The sequence below is a fragment of the Periplaneta americana genome, chromosome 8 (genome assembly GCF_040183065.1).
Source record: "Periplaneta americana isolate PAMFEO1 chromosome 8, P.americana_PAMFEO1_priV1, whole genome shotgun sequence".
In the NCBI taxonomy this organism is placed as follows: domain Eukaryota; kingdom Metazoa; phylum Arthropoda; class Insecta; order Blattodea; family Blattidae; genus Periplaneta; species Periplaneta americana.
This window is the reverse complement of record NC_091124.1, coordinates 165,924,701-165,949,760: the sequence shown is the minus strand read 5'-3', so window position 1 is coordinate 165,949,760 and position 25,060 is coordinate 165,924,701. Positions and strand designations below refer to the sequence as shown.

The window sequence follows — 25,060 nt, the reverse complement described above, 5'->3', positions numbered from 1 at the left end:
AACCTGCTGTAACGAAACCTATGACAAAACTCATGTTTCAAGTGTAAATATACAATAATTGCGTATGATCATGAAAATTATCATTATGAATTAATTTTGTGCTATTAGATCGCATATATTGTTTGTGACAGTGGGAGGAGTAAAATAAAGAGTTATGGAGTTAAAGAAAAAGTAAGCTGTTTTCAGGTCTGACGAATTTCATGGTTCTATATAACCTATCAAGAATTTTTGCACCCCTTTATCTCTGGTAGGTTAGCATACCTGTAAAATTGTTCACATTAGAAAAGAAGATTGGTGAATCTTGGTCCACCACTGTGGAGTAATGATTAGCATGTCTGACTGTGAAGTGGGCTCAAATTCAAATATTGGAGTGCAAGAGGTCAAATGACTTTATTGTCAAATGCCTGGCATTAGAAAACAACAATTCAAATCTTGGTTAGGACAAGTCACCTGGTTCAGGTTTTTCCCTCAATCCTTGAAGCAGAATAATTGCTAATTGCTGGGTAACTTTCGGCATTGGACCGTGGATTCGTTTTACCTTCATTAACTTCAGTTTCATATATCATCTTCCCCTCAATCCTTGAAGCAGAATAATTGCTAATTGCTGGGTAACTTTCGGCATTGGACCGTGGATTCGTTTTACCTTCATTAACTTCAGTTTCATATATCATCTTCAGTAGTTTCAGATCGACCAGGACATCAGGCAGATGTGATAACATGATTCGCCTACAGATGTCATCTGTCTGGGGGAGCTGCACACATTCCAGGGAGGCGTAGGAGCTTTCATAGCTCCCTACGGCAGACCAGGGAGTGTAGCTCCCTCGGACATATGACACCTTGGTGAGTCATATCTTCAGACCAATAAAGAATGCAGCAAGACTTAATACTCGAATTGCGAACAGATGCAATTGATTCTGAGGAGGTGGCAGAGAACATTACAAGGAGATAGAGGGGCGTCTCTGCCTACGTGGACTCTGTCAGAACTGGATGCTGTATCGATAAGATGGCACCAAGCAGTGAATCTGTACTCACAGGAATGGGGTTCTAAGGATTCAACAATCATCTCACAATATAAGGAGATTGCACAATAAATCTCAGGCTGAGGTGCTAACCTTCGAGTCCTCCTCTGAAAAAAAAAACGGCGAATCTTTTAAATGATCATGCCTGTTGTATATACATTTGTCCTATTGTCAGTACAAAGGAACACCCCTTTGTGTAGGACTATTGGACATTAACGTCCTATGCAGATAATGTATATAATAGTGTAATCAAGGAATAAACCACTACAAGGATGTGTAATGCATGAGCAGTGATAGAAATTGATGAAATGGAAACAAGATCAAGTTATGTTCTAATATTTTGAAATGGAAACAAGATCAAGTTATGTTCTAATATTTTAATTTCATATTACTGGGTAAATAGATTTTAAGGAACTGCAATGCATGCAACAACCCGGCTCCATTACTCGAGTCACCCATAGATTCTGATTATGCAGACAACTTGCTCTCAGTGATATGCAGTGCAGTATCAGTGATTTTATTGCACCTGTTTAAGAGGTGGAACATGACTTGCTGCAGTTTCTATCGAGACATGGAAGTGATGTTTTCCCAGATGCTATTTTTCAGTGATATGCAATGCAATATCAGTAATTTTATTGCACCTGTTTAAGAGGTGACACATGACTTGCTAAGTGATGTTTTCCCAGATGCTATTTTTCAGTGGATTGTTTTTGTACACTTTTTCTTTTAGAGTTCTCCAGAGATAAAAATCACAAAGGATTAGTTGAGAAGAATGAGGGAATCACATACTCCTACTGATAATTCTATGCTCGAATGGTCTCTATGAAGTTCGTCCTTATACTACAGTCAAACCTCCATACAACGAAGATCGATATAACGATAAACCTGCATTAAACTATATATTTCTGTGGTCTCGGCAAATTTCTTATATAAATAATGTTAAATATTGCTCACTATAGCGATGAAGCAATTTAGAAACTCCTGTTACAATGATATATATTTTAACATCAAGGTTGTTCGTAAATCGGTAGCTTGGTCTTGCGGAAGGTAGCAGGGATTCTTGACCCAAGAGTGGAAATTTCTACGAAGGGATGGACGTGTAACCAGTCTTCCTAGTTATTTTCCAGTGTACAGATGACAAGGTGGAAGTAAGTAGGCATAGCGATGGTTTCTGCTAAACAGAAATCATTAAGTTTGAAAACTGAATTGGCTGCGTTTAAAGATTCGGATGAAGGAATGAAACAGACACCAGTTTCACAAAAAAAATACGGATTTTCCGAATCTACATTGGCTACTTTTCTTAAAAAACAAAAAAAGGAAAGACGACCCTCAGGAATGTCTGCAATTGTACGAAGAAGTCGTTGGAAAGAAAATTGATGTGCTGCTTGATGTTTATGCGCCAGTGGATGATGCTGCATCAGTGTTTACAGAGTGCAGTGATGAATATATAATTGCAGAATTGAAAGATGGGAAGATAAAAGGCAGCGAAGATGAAGATTCTGCAGATAATGATTGTGATGATAGTTATGTAGGAACCAGAACAGTATCTTATTTAGAACTGCTTGGGTGCAGAGCAAGTTCAGTGTGCTGCAAGTTCTCTTGAATGTGTTAAAAAGAAACAACTAATTACATTGGAATCTTTAAAGGTTGGTACTTATTAAAGAGGCTATTAAAAGTAAAAAGCAAAGAAAAATTTCAGATTTCTTTAAAAAAATAGATGTACCTATGCAGTAATACTGTACTGCATTAAATCTACTTCTGCAGTATGTAAATGCATAAAATAATGTGATTTATCATATTTAGTTCCTTTACATGTTAATTCCTAGTATTATCCTGTTGATGAAACATAATTTGCTTGCACTTTTTATCCTATGTGATAAATCACAACAACATAACAATAAACCTGATATAATAATACAACCTGCTAGGCCTCCCAAATATCGTTATATGGAGGTTTGGCTGTAGTTGGCTGTTCATTCATTCATTCATTTATTTTATTCCATAGATCTTACATGAGCAATGAAGCTTTAAGATGTGGAACAAGTAAACATTTTACAATATTACAATTAAAATTTTTACTAATTTTTATAGTTTTACAATTTGGTAATTTTCTACAATTTTTACAATTTTGTGCAATTTTTTACAATATTTTAGCGAGATGTAGTGAGATGAGGTGAGGTCCGAGGATTCGCCAAAATATTACCCGGCATTTGCTGTAAGTGCTGTTGCTGAATCCTGTTGGAAAAAGAGTAGAGCATACTCCCTCTCCAACAGAATGCTGAGGTGACTGTACTTTTGTTGAAAAGAGATAGGCCTAAGTTAGGCTATATCAAAGTTATAACTTCTTTCATATCTTTCTCTATGGCATTGAGCAGCAACAGTGATCCATGAGACAAATGCTCTTTTCAATGTGAAAACCTTATAATTTGATTACCTCCTTCATAACTGTAACTCCAAAAATAAACAGGAATTAATTCTCTACATATCACACCTAGATCTGTTGTGTTGTCACAGAAACATCTCTTGTTTGTTATGGTACATCGTACATCTCCATAATATTAGAAAAGATTAATTTTATTAATGACTACATGAATATGTTGTAGAAGAGCAGTGAAAAAGTATAATTTCACAATATTGTAATAAATCTCATTATAACATTTCCTAGACAATCTTGCAGATATAAAGATATGCTCTTATATTTTCGGCAAGCATCCATAAACGTATCTACCTGAAGGGTGAAGCTTTTGGAAATAAATTTTCCTTATCTGTTAAACATTAAAGGGTGACAATTGTTGCATCTGTGGCTCAAGTGCTAACACGTTGGTCTTCCATCCAGGTTCGATCCCCAGTCAGGTTGTGATGGAATTTGTGGTGGATGAAGCAGATGTGGAGGGTTTTTCTCGAGGTACTCTTGTTTCCCTCTTATCATTTTACTAACACTTTCCACCTTCACCTCATTTCCTCTACCACATGCAATATTTACCCTGGTTGAGTGTAAGAGAAGGCCTTACGGCCTTAACTCTGCCAGGTTAAATAAAGCCATTATTATTATTATCATTATTATTATTTAAAAATAGGCTAGGTTAAAGTCTTGGGAATAATATGGGTTTCCGATGCTGATAGAGAAGGACTTGAAGCTAATCAGGTACTCATCTTAACGAATGCCACCCAGACCACCTATTATACTTGGACAATAATTGCGCATATAAGGTGCACAATGGGTCAAAACTTGCCTAAGTGCAGGACTCTGTCCTGAGTCTGTCCTACCAAAAGCCCAGCCAAGGTTGATGAATATTAAGACATCCATAAATAATTCAAGTGTTTCTGGACCTTCATTTCCTATAATAAAGTAGAAACGTGCACGAAAGTGCATAAGTTTGTTGGGTGCACTATGGCTCTTTACTATATTCGCTCAATGATTTTGTGCGATTTTTGCATTTGTCAAAATGATATCTTTCACATATCTTATGGCACAGTTTACACACGCAGTTTTCGCTTGGTTCATGGAAATAGCTTTTCTCCCAGAACTTATGGTGGAAGCCATGGACAGCTAGGCGTGTGATTGCGCTTCGTAGCTCCTGGTTAGGTCCCGCCCAACTTCTATCGCTCATGGCGTCTGATGTGTAAAATTCTTCGGATATCTCTGCTCTTTTCTCCTCCCTCTGTCGGATGAGTTTCGTTCCCTGTGGTGTAGATGGCAGTAGCATCTTGTCTTTTATGTCCTCGATAAAGAATGTCTCTTTCGCCAGTTCGTACGCTAGTCGTGATTGTGTTGTCTTGGAGACGCCCAATGTTACCTTCAAAAATCTTGTTTTGACCGAGTCTATTGCTTCAAGCTCAGACATTTTGAGGTGATCCCATATTAGCTCTATGCCGTATGTTACTATTGGCATTATTTTTGTCCGGAATAGTTCCATGGCTGTTAGGGAAAGTCTTCTCAGATCCATTATGGTGTATATTCCCCTTATGGCTGCCGCTGTCCTCTCACGGATATGGATTTTGAAAGATAGGCCGGTTGTCTGCAGGGTGATCCCTAGGTACCGGAAATAGTTGACTCTCTGGAGTTCCTCTCCTTCCAGGGTTATTTTGTCTTCCGCTGCCATTCTTCCTCCTTTCCTGAAAATCATCATAACAGTTTTGTTTTTGTTGATTTTGAAGTCGTCGTCTGTTGCCCAGTCCTCTAGCCTGTCTACTGCTATTTGAAGGTCCTCTCTCTTGCTTGAGCCTAAGACCATGTCATCGGCGTACAAGATTATTGTGATGTCCAATCCTTGTGTTATGATGTTTACATCAGCTGTGGCAATGTTGAACAGCGTCGGACTCATTGGGTCACCCTGCAGTACTCCATTTGTTTGGGTAATGGGGCTTGATAGGTATACTCCATCGTTTATTACTATCACGTTTTTGTCAGAATTTTCTTGATGATTTGCTCCATTTTGTTTTCTTGCCCTGTTATATTTCTCAGCTTTTGCAATAACTTCTCTCTGTTTACTGAGTCAAAAGCTTTTTCGTAGTCTATGAAAACGGACATGTATTTTCCTTTGCTGAGTCTCAAGGTGTTTTCGATGTTTTCCATTAGATATTTCGCAGCGTGTAATGTCCCTTTCCCCCTCCTGAACCCAAATTGTTCCTCGGGTATGTACTGATATGTTTCTTCTATTAATCTCTGAATTAGTATGGTGGAGAAGATCTTGTATATGTTGCTCTCCAGTGCTATTCCCCGGTATGAGTTTGGATCCTCTAGACTTCCTTTGCCTTTGTACAGTATTTTCATCGTCGATATCTTCCAGCTTTCTGGTATGTAACCCTTTTCCAGACATTTATTAAATATTTTCGTCCAAAGTCCCACCAGTTTATCTGCTGTTTCTTTTAGGTTTTCATTGAAGATGCCATCTGGTCCTGGGGCTTTCTTATTCTTTGCGCGTTTTATGGCTTCTTTTACTTCTGTGTCTGTTATTGGTTGGAGGTCACTTCTTCCGTTTGGTTGTTTGGGTAAGCTTCCTCTGCTTGGTTTTTGTTGAGTAGGCTCGTGAAATGTTGTTTCCAGGTAGCGATTTGTATTCCTGCCGCTGAAACTTTAGATATCTGCTTCTGTGCTGCGAATGGGTTTTTCTGCGCTTCTTCCGCTTGTTTCTTTGCTTGTTCTTCTATGTAGTTGTTTTTCTTTTCCTTAATTATTCTTTTGTAGTCTTTCCTTTTTTCTGAGTACAGTCGCAGCGCTTCTTTCGTACGACTTTGTTTCGCTGTATGTAATTGGTTCAGTGCCTCCTTTCTCTGGTCATAGCACTCTCTGTCGAACCAGGGCTTGGCTATCCTTTTCCTTTGCTTTATTTGGGCTTCTCTTATGTATTCCACTACTGTTTCGAGTGCGTCTTCTATCTCTTCTCTGTTTATTTGATCTGTAGCTATTTCCAGTGTTGCTGTTCTTTGTTGAAGAAATGTTTGGTTTAACCTCCTGGTTCGTGTGGACTCGGTTTGCACGTTCCTTGCGTTGTCTGTTTCTGTTCTTGATATTTGAAATACCGTGACCACTGGTAGATGTTTTCTTAGCGGCGATTCATTGCTGTGGTATAGAATTTCTTGTCCACAGACTTTTATGTTCTTCCCTCTATAGAAGACCAAGTCTATTGTGCTTGCTCCATTTGGCGCCATGTATGTTATGTTGTCTTTTTTATTCACTAAGGTGAAGCCTTCTTCTTGTAGGAATTCCATCATTAGCGATGTTCTGTTGTTGGGTTTGTCCAGCCTGCAGTTTAGGTCTCCCGCTATAATTACATTTTGTTCCTTTTTTTACCATAGATATGGCTTTTGCCACGTGTTCTATTGCATATTCTGTTTCTTTCGTTGGGTTTATGTACATTCCTATTATCGCGAATCTATCCGTCTTGATTATGGTCATGTTTTCTTCTGTGTATTTCTCTACACTTCATAAAACTGTTGACAAAGGAAGTGATTCAGTATGAAGAATAGTTAACAATTTGACGTTGAAAGTATTAGAATGTAGTTTAAAGCAGTTTAATTGAAATTGGAGTGTATCTAGTCTCTCTGCCTGATGTTACAAGTCCAGTTGCTGCTCGAGCATTATGATTCCAGACCTGCTTCAGTTTATCCCATCTTTTTTCCTGATCTTCCTTATGCAGGTGAAGAATTATGTCATTCTGAATAATCTTTACTGCATCACATAAAATAAATCACATTTTATTCTGCAATCTTGCTAGTTCCACATTTGTAATTATATCAGAAACAAAGTTTTAATTTTTTTTGTTACTGAATTAAAGAGCAATGAAATATGTTGTCAACTGAGATTGAAACAACTTTAAATTTTAATGCGGAAAGCACAGTTTCAATTTTTATACACTGTATTTCACCCTAAAAATTTCACAGTAGATTATGATATTTCTAGATATTGAATGGTTGTCATTGTGGAATGACGATCAAGTTGAAATAGGAGTGTAAAATTATATGTCCAGTAAAGTAGATGCTCAGAAGGATGATATGTAGCATCAGTTATAGTATAGTTGATTTTGGTAATAGATGTTCTACATAATTCTCGTTAATCATATTGCAATCAACTCTGGATATAGTGAATTCAGTTATAGTGAACATTCAGCTATAGTGAACCTGAATCGTTGGTCCCGACCCGCATTCATTAAAAAGTACATTAATATTTTCATTTATAGTGAATCCTCACTTCAGTTATAGTGAACCTTGTATCCTGACAAATTCTTATTTGAAGTCAAACCTTCTTGTATAAAATTGAAAGAATGTGTTGAGAACAATATTCTAAGTTTCTTACTCCTTTAGTCAAAGGAAAAAGGTAGGATTAGTGATTCCTAGACAATGAGCTGTACTGTAAATCCAGGCAACGCGTGACGACCTTGCCTCACTCCAATGTCAAAGGGTTGACATTCTGCACTCAGGCACTCTACTCTACTGTTATTTCTAATCCTCCACTGTCAAAGGGTTGCCTTTTGTTCTGAGAAACATTTCCATTGTGACTGATAGCATCCAAACAATGGAAAATGATATTGCCTTCTTTTATTAAAACAGAACAGACGCCTTATGTCCAGAATATAAATGAAGGTAAGATTTCGATGGTTTTCAAACTTCATCAACCCTCTCCTAGTTTCCATTAAGTGACCTGGGAAATTCAAAGGCTGAGTATACAGTCACACTATAACAGTGTTTGTCATTTCTACCTGAGCTAGTGTTCCAACAGTGAATGTACTGAATAAAAATGTCGAAGCATAAAGTGTTTTCTTCGGAAGATAAGGCGAATATTATAAGTGACATTGAACGTGGTCTTTTGCAAGCGGACTTGGGTCGACAGCATAGTTTAAGTAAATCAACTGTGAGTAACAGTATATGGTCTAATCCACTCCACAAAAATGAAATATTTCATTTTCTTGTTCAAAATTTCATTCATTTCTGTCATTCAAGGTTAGGGAAGAGACACTTCGGATATAGTGAACTTCGGATGTAGTGAAAGAAATATGCAAGTCCGCAGAGGTTCACTATATCCGGAGTTGACTGTACTTTTATGTCATCTCAGAAAAAGAGTGTGTATGTCCACCTATAAACTACAAGGAGTTGTCAGATAATATGTTGTCTAAAATATCAGATCGTTAGTTCATTTTCTATCATTGAAGTGACATTATGTAAATTGTCCAACAAATAAGAAAGTCAGATGTGAATAAATGACAGGATGATCATCTGGGGCTTAGAAAGACTCCTGCATATGGGTATCATACCAGAAGAAACCACTGGTATTTGGGGTTTATGTGGGAACAGCAATGAAACCTGGACTATGCTCAACCACATTGATAAATGGAAGGTGTTTTGCTTCATGGGAATGTTTAATCACGTGTCAGTTGGCAAAGTATGGAAATGATCACAGAATTAGTGTACTGTTACTGTAATGACCTCATAATCCTCGTCAGCACTGTCAGATCATTGTGTGTTAGGTATAGGCTACTCATAGACTGTATCCCTGGAACAAAGTTCGAGGATGACGATTTCTTTTTCACAGCTGTCCTTGTTCTGAGGCTCTGTAAGAATGTTGATATACAGATCTAGACAAAAGTTTTGGCATCACTGTCACAACTTATGCATTTATTATATTTTTTCTTGAGGTAATTAGTTTACACTTTATACCAGCGTTTCTCAAACTTTTTTGAAGTGGGGACCACTTTTTTAAGTCAGAACAGTTACGCGGACCATCTTACTCTTGTTCCCTTGAAAAGAAAATTTATTATTTTTGTAGCATATTTTAATACCAGTGTACTTCTATTTTAAAATAGAATTAATTGTTATAATACTTTTGTAATTATATTTTTTGTAGCCAATCACATGTAACTTATAACAAATTCTGTGCAGTGTTGATTCATTGCTTGCCTGTTAGCAGTTAGTTGTTTGAAATCCTTCTTATGTGGTACACACTAGTAGTTGTCCATGTCTGCGTTAAATAGTGCCCATTATAAACAATGAAAAACTGACTTCGATCCGGATCTTTGAAAAGAAAGGAACATGATGATATGCTTTATTTAGCCATTGCTAATAGTTCAGAAGCTGTGTGTGAAGAAATATATTAATTATAGTGCATTAAAGAAATATCTAGCCCTAGTGGTAGCTATTCAAAGAAAAAATACTTTCGTAAATATGACAAGAGTTATTTGGAACTTGAATTTGCTTGGTGTGCAATGAAAGTGAACCAAAACCTCGGTGCAGTGTTTGTTACGAAGTGTTTTTAAACGAATGTATGAAATCCGCGAAATTAAAATGGCACTTAGAGACGAAACACGCAAGTTTAAAAAGTAAACCTGTCAGATTTTAAAATAAGCAGAGTTTAAAATTTCTTATATTGTCGTCTGGAAAAACAAATAAAAAAAATTAAAGCAGAAATATGGCCGATTTTCAACAAGTAAAGATACAATTTGGCACGTTCTATTATTGGTGTACAATGTACAGTATGTACAGTACATGAAAAGGTTCGGTACTTTGGTCCTCTGTTATGAATTCTGATGGTCCCTGGCTGGGTTACAGACTCGGCACCAGATATGCAGGGAAAAGATGGAGAGAAACGCCACGTTCATAGTGCTTTAAATCCCTCTTTTTTTGCCGAGAGAGTGGGAAGTGGGTAGATGGGTAGGGTAAGAAATTTCATAAAATATTAGTACTGGGAGAAAAAGTGAAAGGCGATTGCCATGTGTGATTTCCAAACTCTGAGATTTTCATCTATATTGTGATACGCAATTTGTTTGAATTTTATCTTTTCTTCTGTCTTTTTTGAAGGATCACAAGGGCAGAACTCGAGGACCACAGGTGGTGTGGTCCGCAGACCATAGTTTGAGAAACACTGCTTTATACTAATAACTAGGGCCTGGAAGTTCATGCCCTAAAAATATTAAACATACCTGCAAATATGCCCTTAAAAAGCACAAAAATGCTAATAAATATGCAACAATATAATTGAAGAGGAATTACGTTTCCTCTAACAGTACAAATGCTGATAAGTATGAACTTATCATTAATCCTTAGAGATTGAAGCAGAGATGGTTCTGATGTATAAAATCATCAAAGAGATTTACGACCAACACTTGTCTGAGATTTTCGATTAAGAAAGTTTGTCTGTTGTTCCTGAAAATGTTTTTGTATCGTGAAAACTTCTTTCCCCATCACACAAGGTTATTGAGGTGTATTTAATTTATGTTAATTGTTTCAAAGACAGAGAAGGAATTTTCCTCGAGAATGTCTCAAATGTTGCACAACTATTGGTATCCAGAATTTTTTTTTTAATAATGTCAGTCACTTTTTCCTTTACTTTTGCCCTGCATTACCACAAACAGAAGTTAGATCGGATTTCGTTAAGCTGCTATTGACGCATATAAGTGAGTGCCAACAGTTTTCAGTAACGTGATTGCTTTTGGTAAGCCAGAAAATTGAATAAGATATACAAAATTACCTTTCAGTTTATTGTTTTCCAGAATATTTTGAGCTGTCCCAATAGACGCAGCATCACTCGAGTCCAATACATTAGTCACCTCTGTAACTGCTTGTAGATGCTGAGTATAAGAATCTCTAAGGCCTCTTCGAGCCACGTTCCTCAGAGTTAACACTGGTGTAGGTGGAAGTAGACTATTGGGTGCTATTGATCGAACAACTGAACTCTTCAATGATCATTAACAAAAAGTTTCTTTATGGAGACATTGAAGTTAGCGACCTGGCACGTGATGTTTGGGTGTTCGTATTTCATCATGGTGAATCACACATTCTATCTCCCATGCAGCAACCTGCTTTTTGCATTCACAAGGAAAAACTAAATTGTAAATCTTTTAAATGTGTCGTATATGTCTTAAAATACTGAAAATATTATGCAATTTTAAAAATTACGAAAATATACAGTTTATGCAACATAAAACCATGTTTAATAAACACACAAATTGATAATTCGTATAGATAACTAGCCATACCCGTGCGCTCCGCTGCACCCGTTAGAAATAAATATAAAGTAATTACATAATTAAAATAGGACATTTGATCTAGGGAACATTCGTGTTTGATAGAAGGATAAATCGTTTAATATGTTACTTAATTTAAATTGCATCCAAATAATTAAAATGCGATCATTTTGGTCCAGAGACACTCATTTGGTGCAATGACAATAATTCCTTTAACATGTTTCTTAATTTTTATTACATGCAACCATAATTTAATGAAGATTGACATCATTTAGATTTAATGTGTATATTTTATTTTACTTGTTATAGGTTTCCATTGAATTATGGTAATAACTTAATTTTAACCCATGTTTTCTACGTATTCAGTAAATGGTGCTTGGCCCACTATGGTTCTGAACCCTTCAAATAACTTATATTATATAATATTACATATTATATTATATTATATTATATTATATTATATTATATTATATTATATTATATTATATTATAAATAATATTATAGCATTATGTCCATCTAGAGAAACTACACTTTCCAATGGTGCAATAATAATTAATTATACAAATCAGTTAATTTAGCTTCCGATATTACTTCATACAAACACAGAAACATTCTCTGTAGGCTATCTTTCATAGCTTTCGATTGTTGCTGTCCAAGGCCCCTTATAGACGAAGTCATTTGTTTTTTTAATTCATTACGCGGCCTTAGATGGCAGTTATTTTAATTTTAAAACTCATTTATCTCATTAAATATCAGTCCTATCAAAATTTTTCAAGGAATAAAACTTATCGCAAATTATTTTTAAAGAAACTTTTTTTTTCACAAAAATCAATAATAAGCGAGATATTTCGATTTATTTAATTCAGGCCCCCTTATAACCCCCCTTTTAAATAATGTATTTTGAATGCCATATAGCCTAAAATCTAAGTTACAACGAACTTAATTTATATTCCAATTTTCATCGAAATCCGTTCAGCCATTATCGCGTGAAAAGGTAACAAACATACAGACAGACATACAAAAATTTCAAAAAAGCGATTTTCGGTTTCAGGGTGGTTAATTGTATATGTTAGGACCAATTATTTTTGGAAAATCGAAAATTACCAGAAAAATTTCGGCTACAGATTTATTATTAGTATAGATGTGTAAGCATATAGTTATACCCTCCACAAATAAGTATGCAAATGTATGTACTTCTGGACCATACTAATAACATTTTTACATTTTCTTCTTAAGATCTCAAGATCAGCTCTTTAGTGGTACCTTAATCCAGCATTTCTCAAACTTTTTTGAAGTGGGGACCACTTTTTTAAGTCAGAACAGTTCCGCGGACCACCTTACTCTTGTTCCCTTCGAAAGCAAATTTATCATTTTTGTAGTATATTTTAATATCAATATACTTATATTTTAAAATAGAATTAATTAATTAAGATTAATTAAATTAAATTAATTTTATATTAGTATTAACTAATTAAGCTAATGTTAATAGAAGAAAATTCATTTTTGTTTCTTTATTAATTCAAGGCTATTAGAGTTACTATAATCTTTAACTAATTAACTAAAAAAAATAAATGTTGGTACTCACATTAATGAGATGAATGAGCCTGCCGATTCTTGCACAGTTCTATATTTTGACTATGCTGGTAAGCTTAAGTCGGAGATTGTCACATACATCCAGTCGATTTCGGCAGCCTACTTTGTTTTTATTAGAGATTGTGATGAAAACCCTTTCTCACGCAGATATGTAGAAGCAAACTGAATTATAATATCTAAAGTACCATTGTACAGTTCACTGTATTCTCTTTTCACTTGTGATGCGGTCCAGAAATTAACCATAAATTATCTTACGCTTGGATTTAAGTTCGGTCTCATTCGAGAATTCAATTAACTGTTCTCTTTCACTCAATGAAAATTTGTTAGTTTCAATATCGCAATGAAAGTGATCATGAACTCATGAAAATTCGTCATGTTTACTTAGAAAATAAGTTTCAAATTGTGACCTCAGAGTTGTATTATTGGTGTACGACGTACAGTACGTTACCATTTCAATGTGCAGACTGGGTTTCGGCAAAACTATTAAGAAAGTCATAAATACATGAAAAGGCTTGGTCCTTTGTTATGAATTTGGTGGTCCCTGGCTGGGTTACAGGCGCGGTGCCAGATGTGCAGGGAAAAGATAGCGAGAAACACAACGTTCATAGTGTTTAGGTGAGGGGTTTGGACTTTTTCCATTGCTGGTTGTCACAATCAAAAATTAAGACAACGTTTCGAAGGGTGGTTCTCCCTTCATCTTCAGGTGGAAGGAAGGAGAGAAAGGAAAAAACCTACTGTTGGGATCGTTACGTACAGCTATTCTGTATGGCTGATCGAGATCAGTCATACAGAATAGCTGTACGTAATGATCCAGACAGTGATCCACCATTGCTTTCCAACCCCTCATTTAGATCAAACGTTCATAGTGCTTTTAATCCCTCTTTTGTTGTTGAGAGTAGAGTGAGAAGTCAGTAGACGAATAGGGTAATAAATTTCGTAAAATGTCAGTACTGAGAGAAAAAGTGAAAGGCGATTGCCATGTGTCAATTCCATACTCTGAGATTTTCAGCTATTGAGTGATAAGCAAATCGTTTGAATTTTATTTTTTCGTTTGTCTTTTTTTCAAGGACCACAAGGGCAGGACCTCGAGGACTACAGGTGGTCCGCGGACCATAGTTTGAGAAACTTCATCAATTGAATTCTTAATAGAATATTCACCTTTTTCTTTTAAACTACCTGCTTTTCTGATGCTGTTCAAGTTGAAAGGAGTGATTATTTAAATGATCATTATTGCAACCTTTTGTATTCCGGTACACCACCTAATAAATATTAGGAGAACTTATTTGGTTTTTGGTATTAAAATTTACAGTAGCTTGCCTGAGGATATTAAATATACAAATAATACTCTTAACTTCAGGAAATATATTTAAAAAAAATTGATACAATTGTGTCTCTACAATCTAGATCTAGAGGATGCACATGTGGGCCTTTGATCTCTTGCCTAGTGTATTTTATATTTGACTTTATTGTAATTTTAATGTATTTAAATGTACTTTTGTACTTTATTGACGGGCAGACATTATTGCTATCAACGGACGCTTAAAACGGGCTCTTGTTCTTGACCCTCCTATCCGTTTCGAAAGAAACCTAAATCAGGCCACCGAGGTTGATATTGAGAAGTCCATATATGAACCTTGTCTGCCATATCTTTCTCAAAAGTACAACGTCCCTCTTAAACAATGGTCCGTCATTGGTTTGCTGTTTGATAGTAGAGGTTCAATCACAAAATTCACATGGAATTATCTTAAGGAACTTTACATTCCTTTTGATTATGTAATGTCTATTCTTATAAATATTATCAAGGATTCTCTTCAAATATTACATCATCATCTCTATTTCAATTAATCAACTTCTATTTGTCTTCAACAATTAACTTTCTTTTTTCTTTAATATATCACATCACATTATATTGTACATGTTTATTGTATTCAGGACCCTTGTGGTCACTCAAAATTCTTTGAGCTGATGTCTATAATTTAGAAATTTATTATTATATTTATGCCTCTGGCAATAACGTTTATTTTGTCTTATCTTTCATACTAGTATGAGGGCTCCTTTAAAGATAGGGAACTGCTGGGAGTTTTAGTTATAAAATTAACTAAAATAACTTCTAAAAGGTTAATTTTGATGCATACTTGTTACATTTACAATAGAGTACAGCACACACATTATGTCCAGACACTCCCCCAGTCTTCCTACAGAGTTGCGCACGAGATCGTATGAGTCTATGTACGAATTATCGGGGAATGAGTTTGTTTTTCCCTTGAACTCGGTAGACACATGCCCAACCTTCCCTTCTATACCTACCCCCTCCAAAGAACGTTGTCCTCATACTGCACATCGCAAGTGTCTTGACAAAATGCATGAGCTGTACACGTATTAATCAAAGCACAAAGCTTTGTAATCAACAGTAAAATTACCTATAGTCCCGTTGCTCTTATTTCCAGCAGTCAATTATGTTGCAAGTCAGCTACATTTAAATGTGTGTGTCTTGCCATTCACTGCTGATGACGTTATGCACTTTCTAAGGCTCGATAAATACTTAATATAATCGCCCGCCATTTTTGTTCTTTCGTTGACATTCACAGAAAGCACAGAGGACATTATTTGTCGCTCAATTATATGCTTAATTACGGTGCGTTTGATTTATTATCATAGGAGCTACTACGTGATAATGTTTAACTGTGCGGCAAATAGATTTCTCGTCTGGTAGCTTGGCAACGAAAGAACAAAAATGGCGAACTATACTATTTACCTAGACTTTATATAGCCTTCACTTTCTAAGGCATAAGGAAAGAGGAGCAGTCATGCCAGACGCGACTATAGCTGTCATATAGCATCAGATATTTGTCCAGAAACGTACCAAATAGGTCACTGCAGTCACCATAGAAGTCTACTGTTTTGCTGTATCTTGGACTTGTTAATCCAGTATTGTAATAACATACTGTACAGTTGTGTGTTATGACAGATATTTTGCTTCTCTTGCTTCATACATCTAGTCTTGCAGACTTAGATAGTAGTAGCCTGTTCCATGCACCATTAGGCTAGTCTTGTGGAGTCTGATAGAGAAGACCTGTTTATGACTTCAGTGACATAGACTCTGTTAAGATTTCTCTATAATGCTTTATGTCAGTGGTTCCCAATTAGTGGAAGTCTGTGGATTCCTGGATTTTAAAATATCAATGAGGCCTGGATCTCCTACTCTTGTATTTTTATATCCGTATGATAGTTATCTTTGTGAAACAATTTAGTTGGAGAAAATGAAGGATAGACCTTCTTAAAATAAAAAAAAAATCTACTACAAAATGGTAATGAAAACAGCTCTTAGGAAAAAACGATAAATTTAATTTTATTGACTCCTATTACATGTGAAAAAAATATAAGATGTCGAGCATTTACTCAGCCTAAATGTGTTTCGAGAAATCATGCCCTTTTTTTCCTCTATTTAATTCTTTCGATATCGTTTCAGTGTTCCCAACTTTTTGTCTCAAATCTGTATCAACATCCTGCCGATTTCTGTGCTTGTTCTTCATATAACAAAAAGTAAAAAGTAGTTGTTCACAAAAATATAAAAAAGACGAGAATTAGTTATTATAAAAATTAATAAATTTTAAGAATTTCATGCAGGGAAGTAATCTTTGAAGCTAGTCACAATTCTACATCAGAGGAGTGCAGAAATGTTTCAATTGTGGGAATATTAGTGAGGATGTCATCTTCAACTCGGCTTGCCCATAATCGTAATTTTTTAATGACTGTCTCACTCTGACCTACAGAGTGATTCATATAAAACTCATGATTTTCTTTATTCAGTCATCTGAACAGGAATATACCGAAATGTTTCATTTACCTCTCAAATTACGTGGGAGTTCTTGGAGTTTCATTCATGTCACATGGGAGCTTTAAGTGTTTTATCACGAGATGGTGTAGCAAAGCTGGAGTTCTTGGAGTTGTGTAGGTTGACGTCTGTTCATGAGCTGCTTGAGCCAAGTAAGGCTAAAAGAGTGAAATATTGTCGTTGGTTCCAGGTGGTCGATATTCAAAATCCTGGCATATTGTCCATTACATGGTTCACAGACGAGGCATGATTTCACTTACGTGACTATGTAAACTCACAGCACACACGCATTTTTGCCGCACAACATCCACATGGCATTCACAAAAGCCTATGCAGCCATTGAAAGTCGGAGGTTGGTGCGCACTATCAGCAGAGAGAATAGTGGGTCCAATTTTTTTTTGGTGGAACAGTGAATACCGCACAATACCGACACATTTTCATGGAATTCATTGAGCAACTGGGTGATATTGAGCCGTGTCAAGCATACTTTCAACAGGATGGTGCCACTTGTCATACGTCACATGAATCCATGGTGCTAATCCAGGAACTTACAGTCACCAAGATCACCGGACTTGACCTCACCATACTTTTTCCTGAAAGGAAGAGTCTACGCTACACACCCTTGGAATTTGAACAATCTGAAGGAGAACATCACATACCAAATCAACGGTACTGACAATGCAATGCTCCAATGAAACATGGAACAATGTGTTCAGCTGTGCCTTGAGACAGACAGAGGGCATTTTCAGCTGTGAGATTCTGTAGATTTAAGATGCAATATAACGATACTAGCATCCTTCTTGCTAAAATAAACACATAATTAAAATCATGAGTTTTATATGAATCACTCTGTACAATGTAAATATGCATATTATTATCTTGAAGACTAGTGTTGAAATTGCGAAATTATGCAAAAACAGCTGTGAGTAAGCTACTGTTCACAAACACGCAAAATTTGTTCATCTGATCACATAGAGATTTTGTATTTATCTGAAGAAAAAGCCATCTACTATAAGGTCAGAAATATTGCTCCAGTATTTTTCTCTTTAAATGCAAATGCACATCTGTGGTTTCTCTGACATGTCTCCAGGAATAATAATTGTATTATGACTACTGAAGACTTTTTTATTATGAAAATTGCAGGAAAGGATCGCATGTTGAAAAGATAAAGAATGTTATTTCACCTATAGAAAATAGTTTCCTCGTGAATAGTGTTACAGACCCCCTGGATTGGTTACATGGACCACTGAGGGTACAGAGACCACCAACTGGAAGCCATTAATCTATGTGGAATTGTGTCTTAAGACATTCTGTTCAAATATGCCGTCTGTTGTCTTTTTTTTTTTTCTTTCTTTTTTAATTTAGTGTCTTACTTACTTACTGGCTTTTAAGGAACCCGGAGGTTCATTGCTGCCCTCACATAAGCCTGCCATTGATCCCTATCCTGAACAAGATTAATCCAGTCTCTATCATCATATCCCACCTCCCTCAAATCCATTTTAATATTATCTTCCCATCTGCGTTTCAGTCTCCCCAAAGGTCAATTTAGTGTCTGTCACATTTAAGTTCTTTCTAATGTTTTCATTTCTCAGTTTTCTTAACCGAAAACTTCAGTTGATTGTGAAATATTTTTTTATATCAGCTGTTTTGTACGTATTCATTTTACTAGAATTCATTGCAGAAGGTTGATTGTGAAATAGCCATGAGTTTATAGAATTTGAACTGGATGCTTGCATCTTTTTCTTTAGGATTGTGTTAATATGCCTGAATATATATATATATATATATATATATATATATATATATATATAGTTGCATTGTCGAATTGTGTGTGAATTCACAAATATAAATTTTATTCTCATAGGTTTTTTCTCTCTGCAAGTCTATGGTGCTTTACTTTCGGATATTGAAAATCTAAAACTTTGCTTGTCACATAATTCAAAAGGATTAAAAATAATATAACAATTGTGCCACTTATCTTCGTTGTTTTGGGTGTTAACTACATGTATCCTCTGCTTACAGTAAGAAATTTACATAAATTTTGTATTCTGTTATGTAATAGAACTGAAGCATTTTTTTTCCCTTTCTTTGAACAGGTAGCCGCAGTGGCAGTCCTGTAATGGCTGAAGCATGTCAAACTACTTCCCAAAAACGGAAATTACAACCAGATGATGATGACGACGATGAAGTGAAAGGTGAGTCTCAGGTTCCATTGGTTGACATTTAAACCACGAGTTTCTAACATTTATATTTAGTGATACATTCTGGGATAGGTCTGGAATATATTTTTTATTACCATGATTGGTTTATTTTTATTAAGTGAATGTACAGATCAATAAGAAATACTGTTAACTGTCAGTGGTGGTGTTGAATTTTTAGGCCAAAGTGGCAATCATGTACACTACTGTCCACACTTCACGAGATGATCTCTGCGAGGGGGAATGGTCCTTGTGGGGTAAGAGACGAGGGTACGGAAATGTACAAAGAGCAGGTAGATGAGGGTGGTGCCATTGACTGGCTGGGACAAAGTTCAGTGACACTCGACCTGAAAACGTTGGTTTTGCAAACTGTGCAAGCATTTTAGTTACTGTTGAGATTTTATTGTATGATATTGATGTTGTGAATACTGTGGATAACAAGTGTAGTTTACATTAAAACATTCTTAAGTCAGATTTTAATTTCTTAAGTTAACTTAGAGATCGTGTCAGATTGGCTGCATTACTCTTTAATTAGGAAATTATCTTAAATTAGTAATTTTAGTTAGACAATGAGTTACAAAGTTATTTAGTCAGTGAAATATTTAGTTAAGTAGTTTTAAAGCGAAGTAGAGTTCTATTTGATTTCAGTATTGTCACATATCAGTTATCATAATGTTTACAAAGTGTAAAAATGGAAAAACTATGCATAGTGAAGCACGACAAAGTATAGCGAATGTAATAAAGATGTGTGATGAAGAAGCAAGGCAGAAGAGATTATTGTGTCCTTTGATGAATGCTACAGAAAGGGCTGGTAAATACGCAGGTATTTATTTTTTGTAATTTAATACTAATTTCATTTACACTAACTTAATAATATTGTCATAATGTCAACGTTAAATTATTGAAACTTACAATAACTTCAGTTAACTACGGGCGTGACTTCGAGAGGGGAACAAATTTAAAACTTTAGTTAGCTCAAAAGTATACATGAAGCTTTAATATTTCAATTAAATTACATGCAGCATTATACTCGTAAAAATTTTAATTTCTATATATAAAAAAATCTTAATAAACTAAATAATTAAATTAATAAATTAAATTATTATTATTATTATTATTATTATTATTATTATTATTATTATTATTAATTACTATATTGTAAACCAAACGTATAATATTTACATTGACTGGTGTAGTATAACATTGTCACTGAATAATTGCTTTCCGTAATTAACTTAATTATAGATATTAAATGTATAATATGTAGCCTGTATGAATTAATAATCCGGATACAAAGTTAATGTTTTACTGAGGGACAATGTTTTCACTGTAGTTGATAGCGAAAGTTTAGAGCACACAAACCCGGTTCTGTCTCGATGTTTGGTTGTGAGAGTGGGGGAAAACCTTGCATTCCTTGCTCGGATCATCTCGTGAAATGTGGACAGTACTAGCCTTTTTCTCAGCCCAAAGACTATTACTTCTCACCTTCCTGAATAGTATGAATTCCCATAATATTCATAAAATTACTGTACAGCTATCTAAACTGATATTAAGTGAACTATTTTTTTTAGTCAGATCAGTCGTTAGATAGGTCTCAGAGACCACTTATCCTGCCTATGGTTTTGTTGTGTTTCTCCTACTGTGTAAAGACAAATATAGGAAACCCAGAAAAAATGGACTATTAACCTACTTGTCTTTTATTTGAAGAATTTAAATTGTTTCCAAATTAAAACATTAATTTTCATTTGTTGATGGTACTTTGGTCCCATGTCATGGTGTCGTTGTCTAAGGTAGCATGCCTAGGACTCACGTTACAGAATATGTGCAGGTTCGAGTCTTCAAGAAATTTTCTCATGAAATTTCTGTCAGTGTATGGAACCAGTGTCCACCCAGCATTGTGATGCATTTGGAGAGCTATGTTATGTAGCGAAATCCGGTTGCAACAACCAGTAACCAAATATAATGGCTGGGAGGGATCATCGTGCTAACCATACAATACCTCCATTCTGGTTAGTTGATCGTTCGCCTTTGCAGAAGCATGTGGATGTGAGGCCAGCAGTTGGCTGGTCGGCTCTTGCTCTTAATGAGCTGCTGCGTCATGGATTTTTTTATGTTACTTAGACATAGTATATGGAATATGACTTTGCAAAATTCGTGGTTTAAATACTATATCATGAAAGGTGGAACTTCAAGATTCGAGTTGTGATGACTGTGGAGTGGTCTGGCTTCTGTGATTGAGGTAGCTTCACTGCAACTTAGCTATGCTGACCATAATCAGCTTATAGGTACAATATCATAGGCTTTCTTCAGATCTATAAAAACCAAATGGTACTTCCATGCCACATTCCATAGTTTTATCTACAGCATATATAATATAAAAAAATGTTATCAACACAAGATCATCCAATCTTAAACCCACTCTAGTCTTCACCTATTTTCCCCTTATATTCTAATTTTAGCCTATTCTTTATAATTTTTCCAAAGAGAACAAGGTGCCGGTGCAGGTGTTACGTGCTGTCTCTTCCCACCTTATAGATCTCTTGGATATGGAACAACAAGTTTTGATGGAGAAATCATTGCAATAAGTGAATCTTCTATGTCACATCAATAAATTTAAGAATGCAGTTATATTGTCAGACTCCAAAGCAGCTATTCTATCAATAGTCTCTAATCACACACCTTCATCTCAAACACCAGAAATAACTAAAATGCTCTCTCAATTAATATTACTCAATAAAAGAATTGTATTCCAATGGATACCATCCCATTGTGGAATCCTGGGAAACGAGAATGCGGATGCTTTAGCAAAGAAGGGCAGCACTGCTACTTACAGACCTGTTACTAAATCTACGTATTACTCTGTGAAAAGATTTATTAAATCTACATACCTAGACTTCAACAAACAAAATTTGATAACACAATCTCAAGGGACAAAATGGAACTCTCTGCATCATAATCCACAGTTAATTCCCGATTTACCACGAAAATCGTCTGTAGCTGCATTTAGATTGGCAACAGGCCATGATTGTTTGGCCAAACTCTGCATAGAATTGGAATATATCAGTCCCCTAACTGCCCATTGTGCAACTCAAACCAAGAAATGGATTCAGAACACCTCAAAATCTGTGCTTCAGTGGCTGGCCATGATAATATCTTTGAAAAATATTGAAGTGCAAGAGTCAAATGACTTTATTGTCAAACGCCTGGCATTAGAAAACAACAACAACAATAATATAATTTTTCCAAATGGTCTACTAGGGGTGCTGGTCAACTTACATACAGGGATAGATAAAACTCGAAAATTTTCAGGCGCCACCTTCTTTTTTTCAGGGTCCACCCCATTTTACCCACACATGCAATGAGGAAACCATTTGAGCTAATTTAAAGATATATTTACTAAAATACAAGGGAAAGTAAAGAATTATCCACACTTTTGGTATTCCTCTTCATTTACACAAAAGAAGGAGTTGCACAAGTACGTGATTTCCCTATATACTCTTCTGTCTTTTCTGTGCACATGGTCCAGCGTCTCATAAACTTGTGTATTCTCTCAATGAAGAAGGTTTGCAGTTGGTCGTGCAACCATTTATGCACTACATCCCGCACTTCGTTGTCTATTGAAAAGCGACGACCGCATAAAGCATCCTTGAGCGATCCAAAGAGATTGTAGTAGGAAGAGGCGAGATCTGGGCTATAGGTAGAATGTTCCAGCACCTCAAAATTCAAAACATTAATGGTTTCCAAGGTCTGGCAGGCAGTGTGTGGGCGTGTGTTGTCATGCAACAACAACAACAACACTTTCTTCGACAATAGGCCTCTGCATTTGATGTGAATTGCTGGCTTAAAATTATTTGCCAGCATATCACAGTACTACGCACTGTTGATCGTATATGCCTTTTCCAAGTAGTGTTCCAGTTTAGTTCAGGCGTGTCCATAATATGTGCATTAGATTTATATGAAACATTCGAAAATATAACCATATTTCACCATACTTAGAACAGCTGTCGTGGCTCTGACTTGAGAAACGCAGAAAACTACATTCACTCTCGCTGCTGTATCAAATCATGCACACTTCTTATTCATCTTACCTGTCATATCGGTTTCAGAATCTCTCATCTCTTCACAACTTTGGCACCCGGTCTCAACAAGAAACTATTATTCTTATACGTAAGCATAGAACATGCCGTTATTCTCAATCATTCACAATCTACGCTTTTCGAATCTGGAATCTTCTTCCCACCGATATTAGAACCTGTCGGATGGTATCATCTTTCAGAATTAAAATACACATTTACCTAATTCAACAGGCATAATAAATTACATTTGCTCTTAAATGTAATACTCGTACAGAATAATTAATAATTTGATTGATTAAAGTTCTCGTTAACACTTTGTTAAAAACATAAAATTTAGTCTGTCACACGTTAAAAGTGTTAAAATTGTTAAAAAGGTATTTACCTTCGACAGACGGCCCGTTTCGACGCTATTTGTCGTTTTCTTCAGTGTCTCCTGAACCACTGCTGATTTTGGCTCTGCGATGTGCAGTTGACATTCAGATATATATAATTCAACTGGAGTTTACAAATTAAAATGCAATAGTTGCCCACATTTTTACATAGGACAGACAGGAAGATCCTTTCATACAAGATACAACGAACATATTAAAGTTATAACCAAGCCTTACATTACATCAAATTACGCAGATCACATTATCGACAATAATCATGACTACAATAATATAGAAACAGATATGGAAATTTTACACATCACACCAAAAAGTTCACAGTTAAATATCCTAGAACAATACGAAATATATAAGAATACAATAGCACACCCACAATACATACTTAATACGCAACTACAGTTCAATACGCACACATTGTTTGACGTCATGGCATACAGACAGCCAACCCCCACCATAGGAGCAACACACCCCCACCCCTACCATCGACAACTGCACATCGCAGAGCCAAAATCAGCAGTGGTTCAGGAGACACTGAAGACGACGACAAATAGCGTCGAAACGGGCCGTCTGTCGAAGGTAAATACCTTTTTAACAATTTTAACACTTTTAACGTGTGACAGACTAAATTTTATGTAATAATTTGAGTTTTTTTCAGGTTAGTTTAATGAATTGATTTTCTCTTCATATGTTGAACAGTGGTTATATTTAAATATCTAAATAATAGTATTTTTACTTCATAAATGCTAGTCTTAAGTAATTATCTTTACATTTTCAATGTATTAAGATTAACTGGTAACTTAGATAAGTTTAAAGAACAGTATTTCACATTATTATTATTATTATTATTATTATTATTATATTAAATATAGATGTTTCTGGCTTCAGCATATAAAAACACATAAAGGAGAGCTAAAATTTTTTAAAAAGTTTTTCCATTGCAGATCTGTGTAATTAATAATGGAAATAAAGGTATAGCATTTGTTCTAGACGAATGAAAATTTATAATGGAAGCTAAGATTCGAGTTACTCACCAGACATGGGTGTGCGGGGGACATCATACTTCATAACCAGTGCAGTGTCAGGCAGTTACTGTCATTGTCTACTGAAAGTACTGTCACTACTTGACTAAATATAATGCAGGCATTCTGTTCATTTTTTAATCCCACACTATTAGCTACCGATATTAAATTATATTTAAAAGGAATTGCACTCCATATTTATAGTATGTTGATGCACAGATGAAGTACATTTATTACCAAATGCAATAGTGACATTGTTACGTTTTAAATACCACATAATATCACATACTTTACGAACTCAAAAACAAATCGTATTTTATTTCCTCCATACCTGACATGTCTTTGTCTTCATTTTCCTTTCGGTCATATGTTGTCTTCATCACTACTGTCCATCCCATTGTCTTCAATCACAATCCTCTCAATTCTTTCTTCTAGCATGTCCTCTTTCTCACAATACTTTGGTTCAGTTTCTT

General features: G+C 35.5%; 1 protein-coding gene across 2 annotated transcripts in view; it reads left to right on the top strand.

Moving 5' to 3' along the window:
- G9a (histone-lysine N-methyltransferase G9a) overlaps nucleotides 1–25,060 on the top strand; it is a 184,620-nt gene that overhangs the window by 5,143 nt on the left and 154,417 nt on the right. For both annotated transcript variants that reach the window (XM_069834023.1, XM_069834022.1), the window contains exon 3: nucleotides 19,002–19,100. In XM_069834023.1, the coding sequence (XP_069690124.1) occupies nucleotides 19,002–19,100 (99 nt within the window). The remainder of the gene's footprint in view (nucleotides 1–19,001; nucleotides 19,101–25,060) is intronic.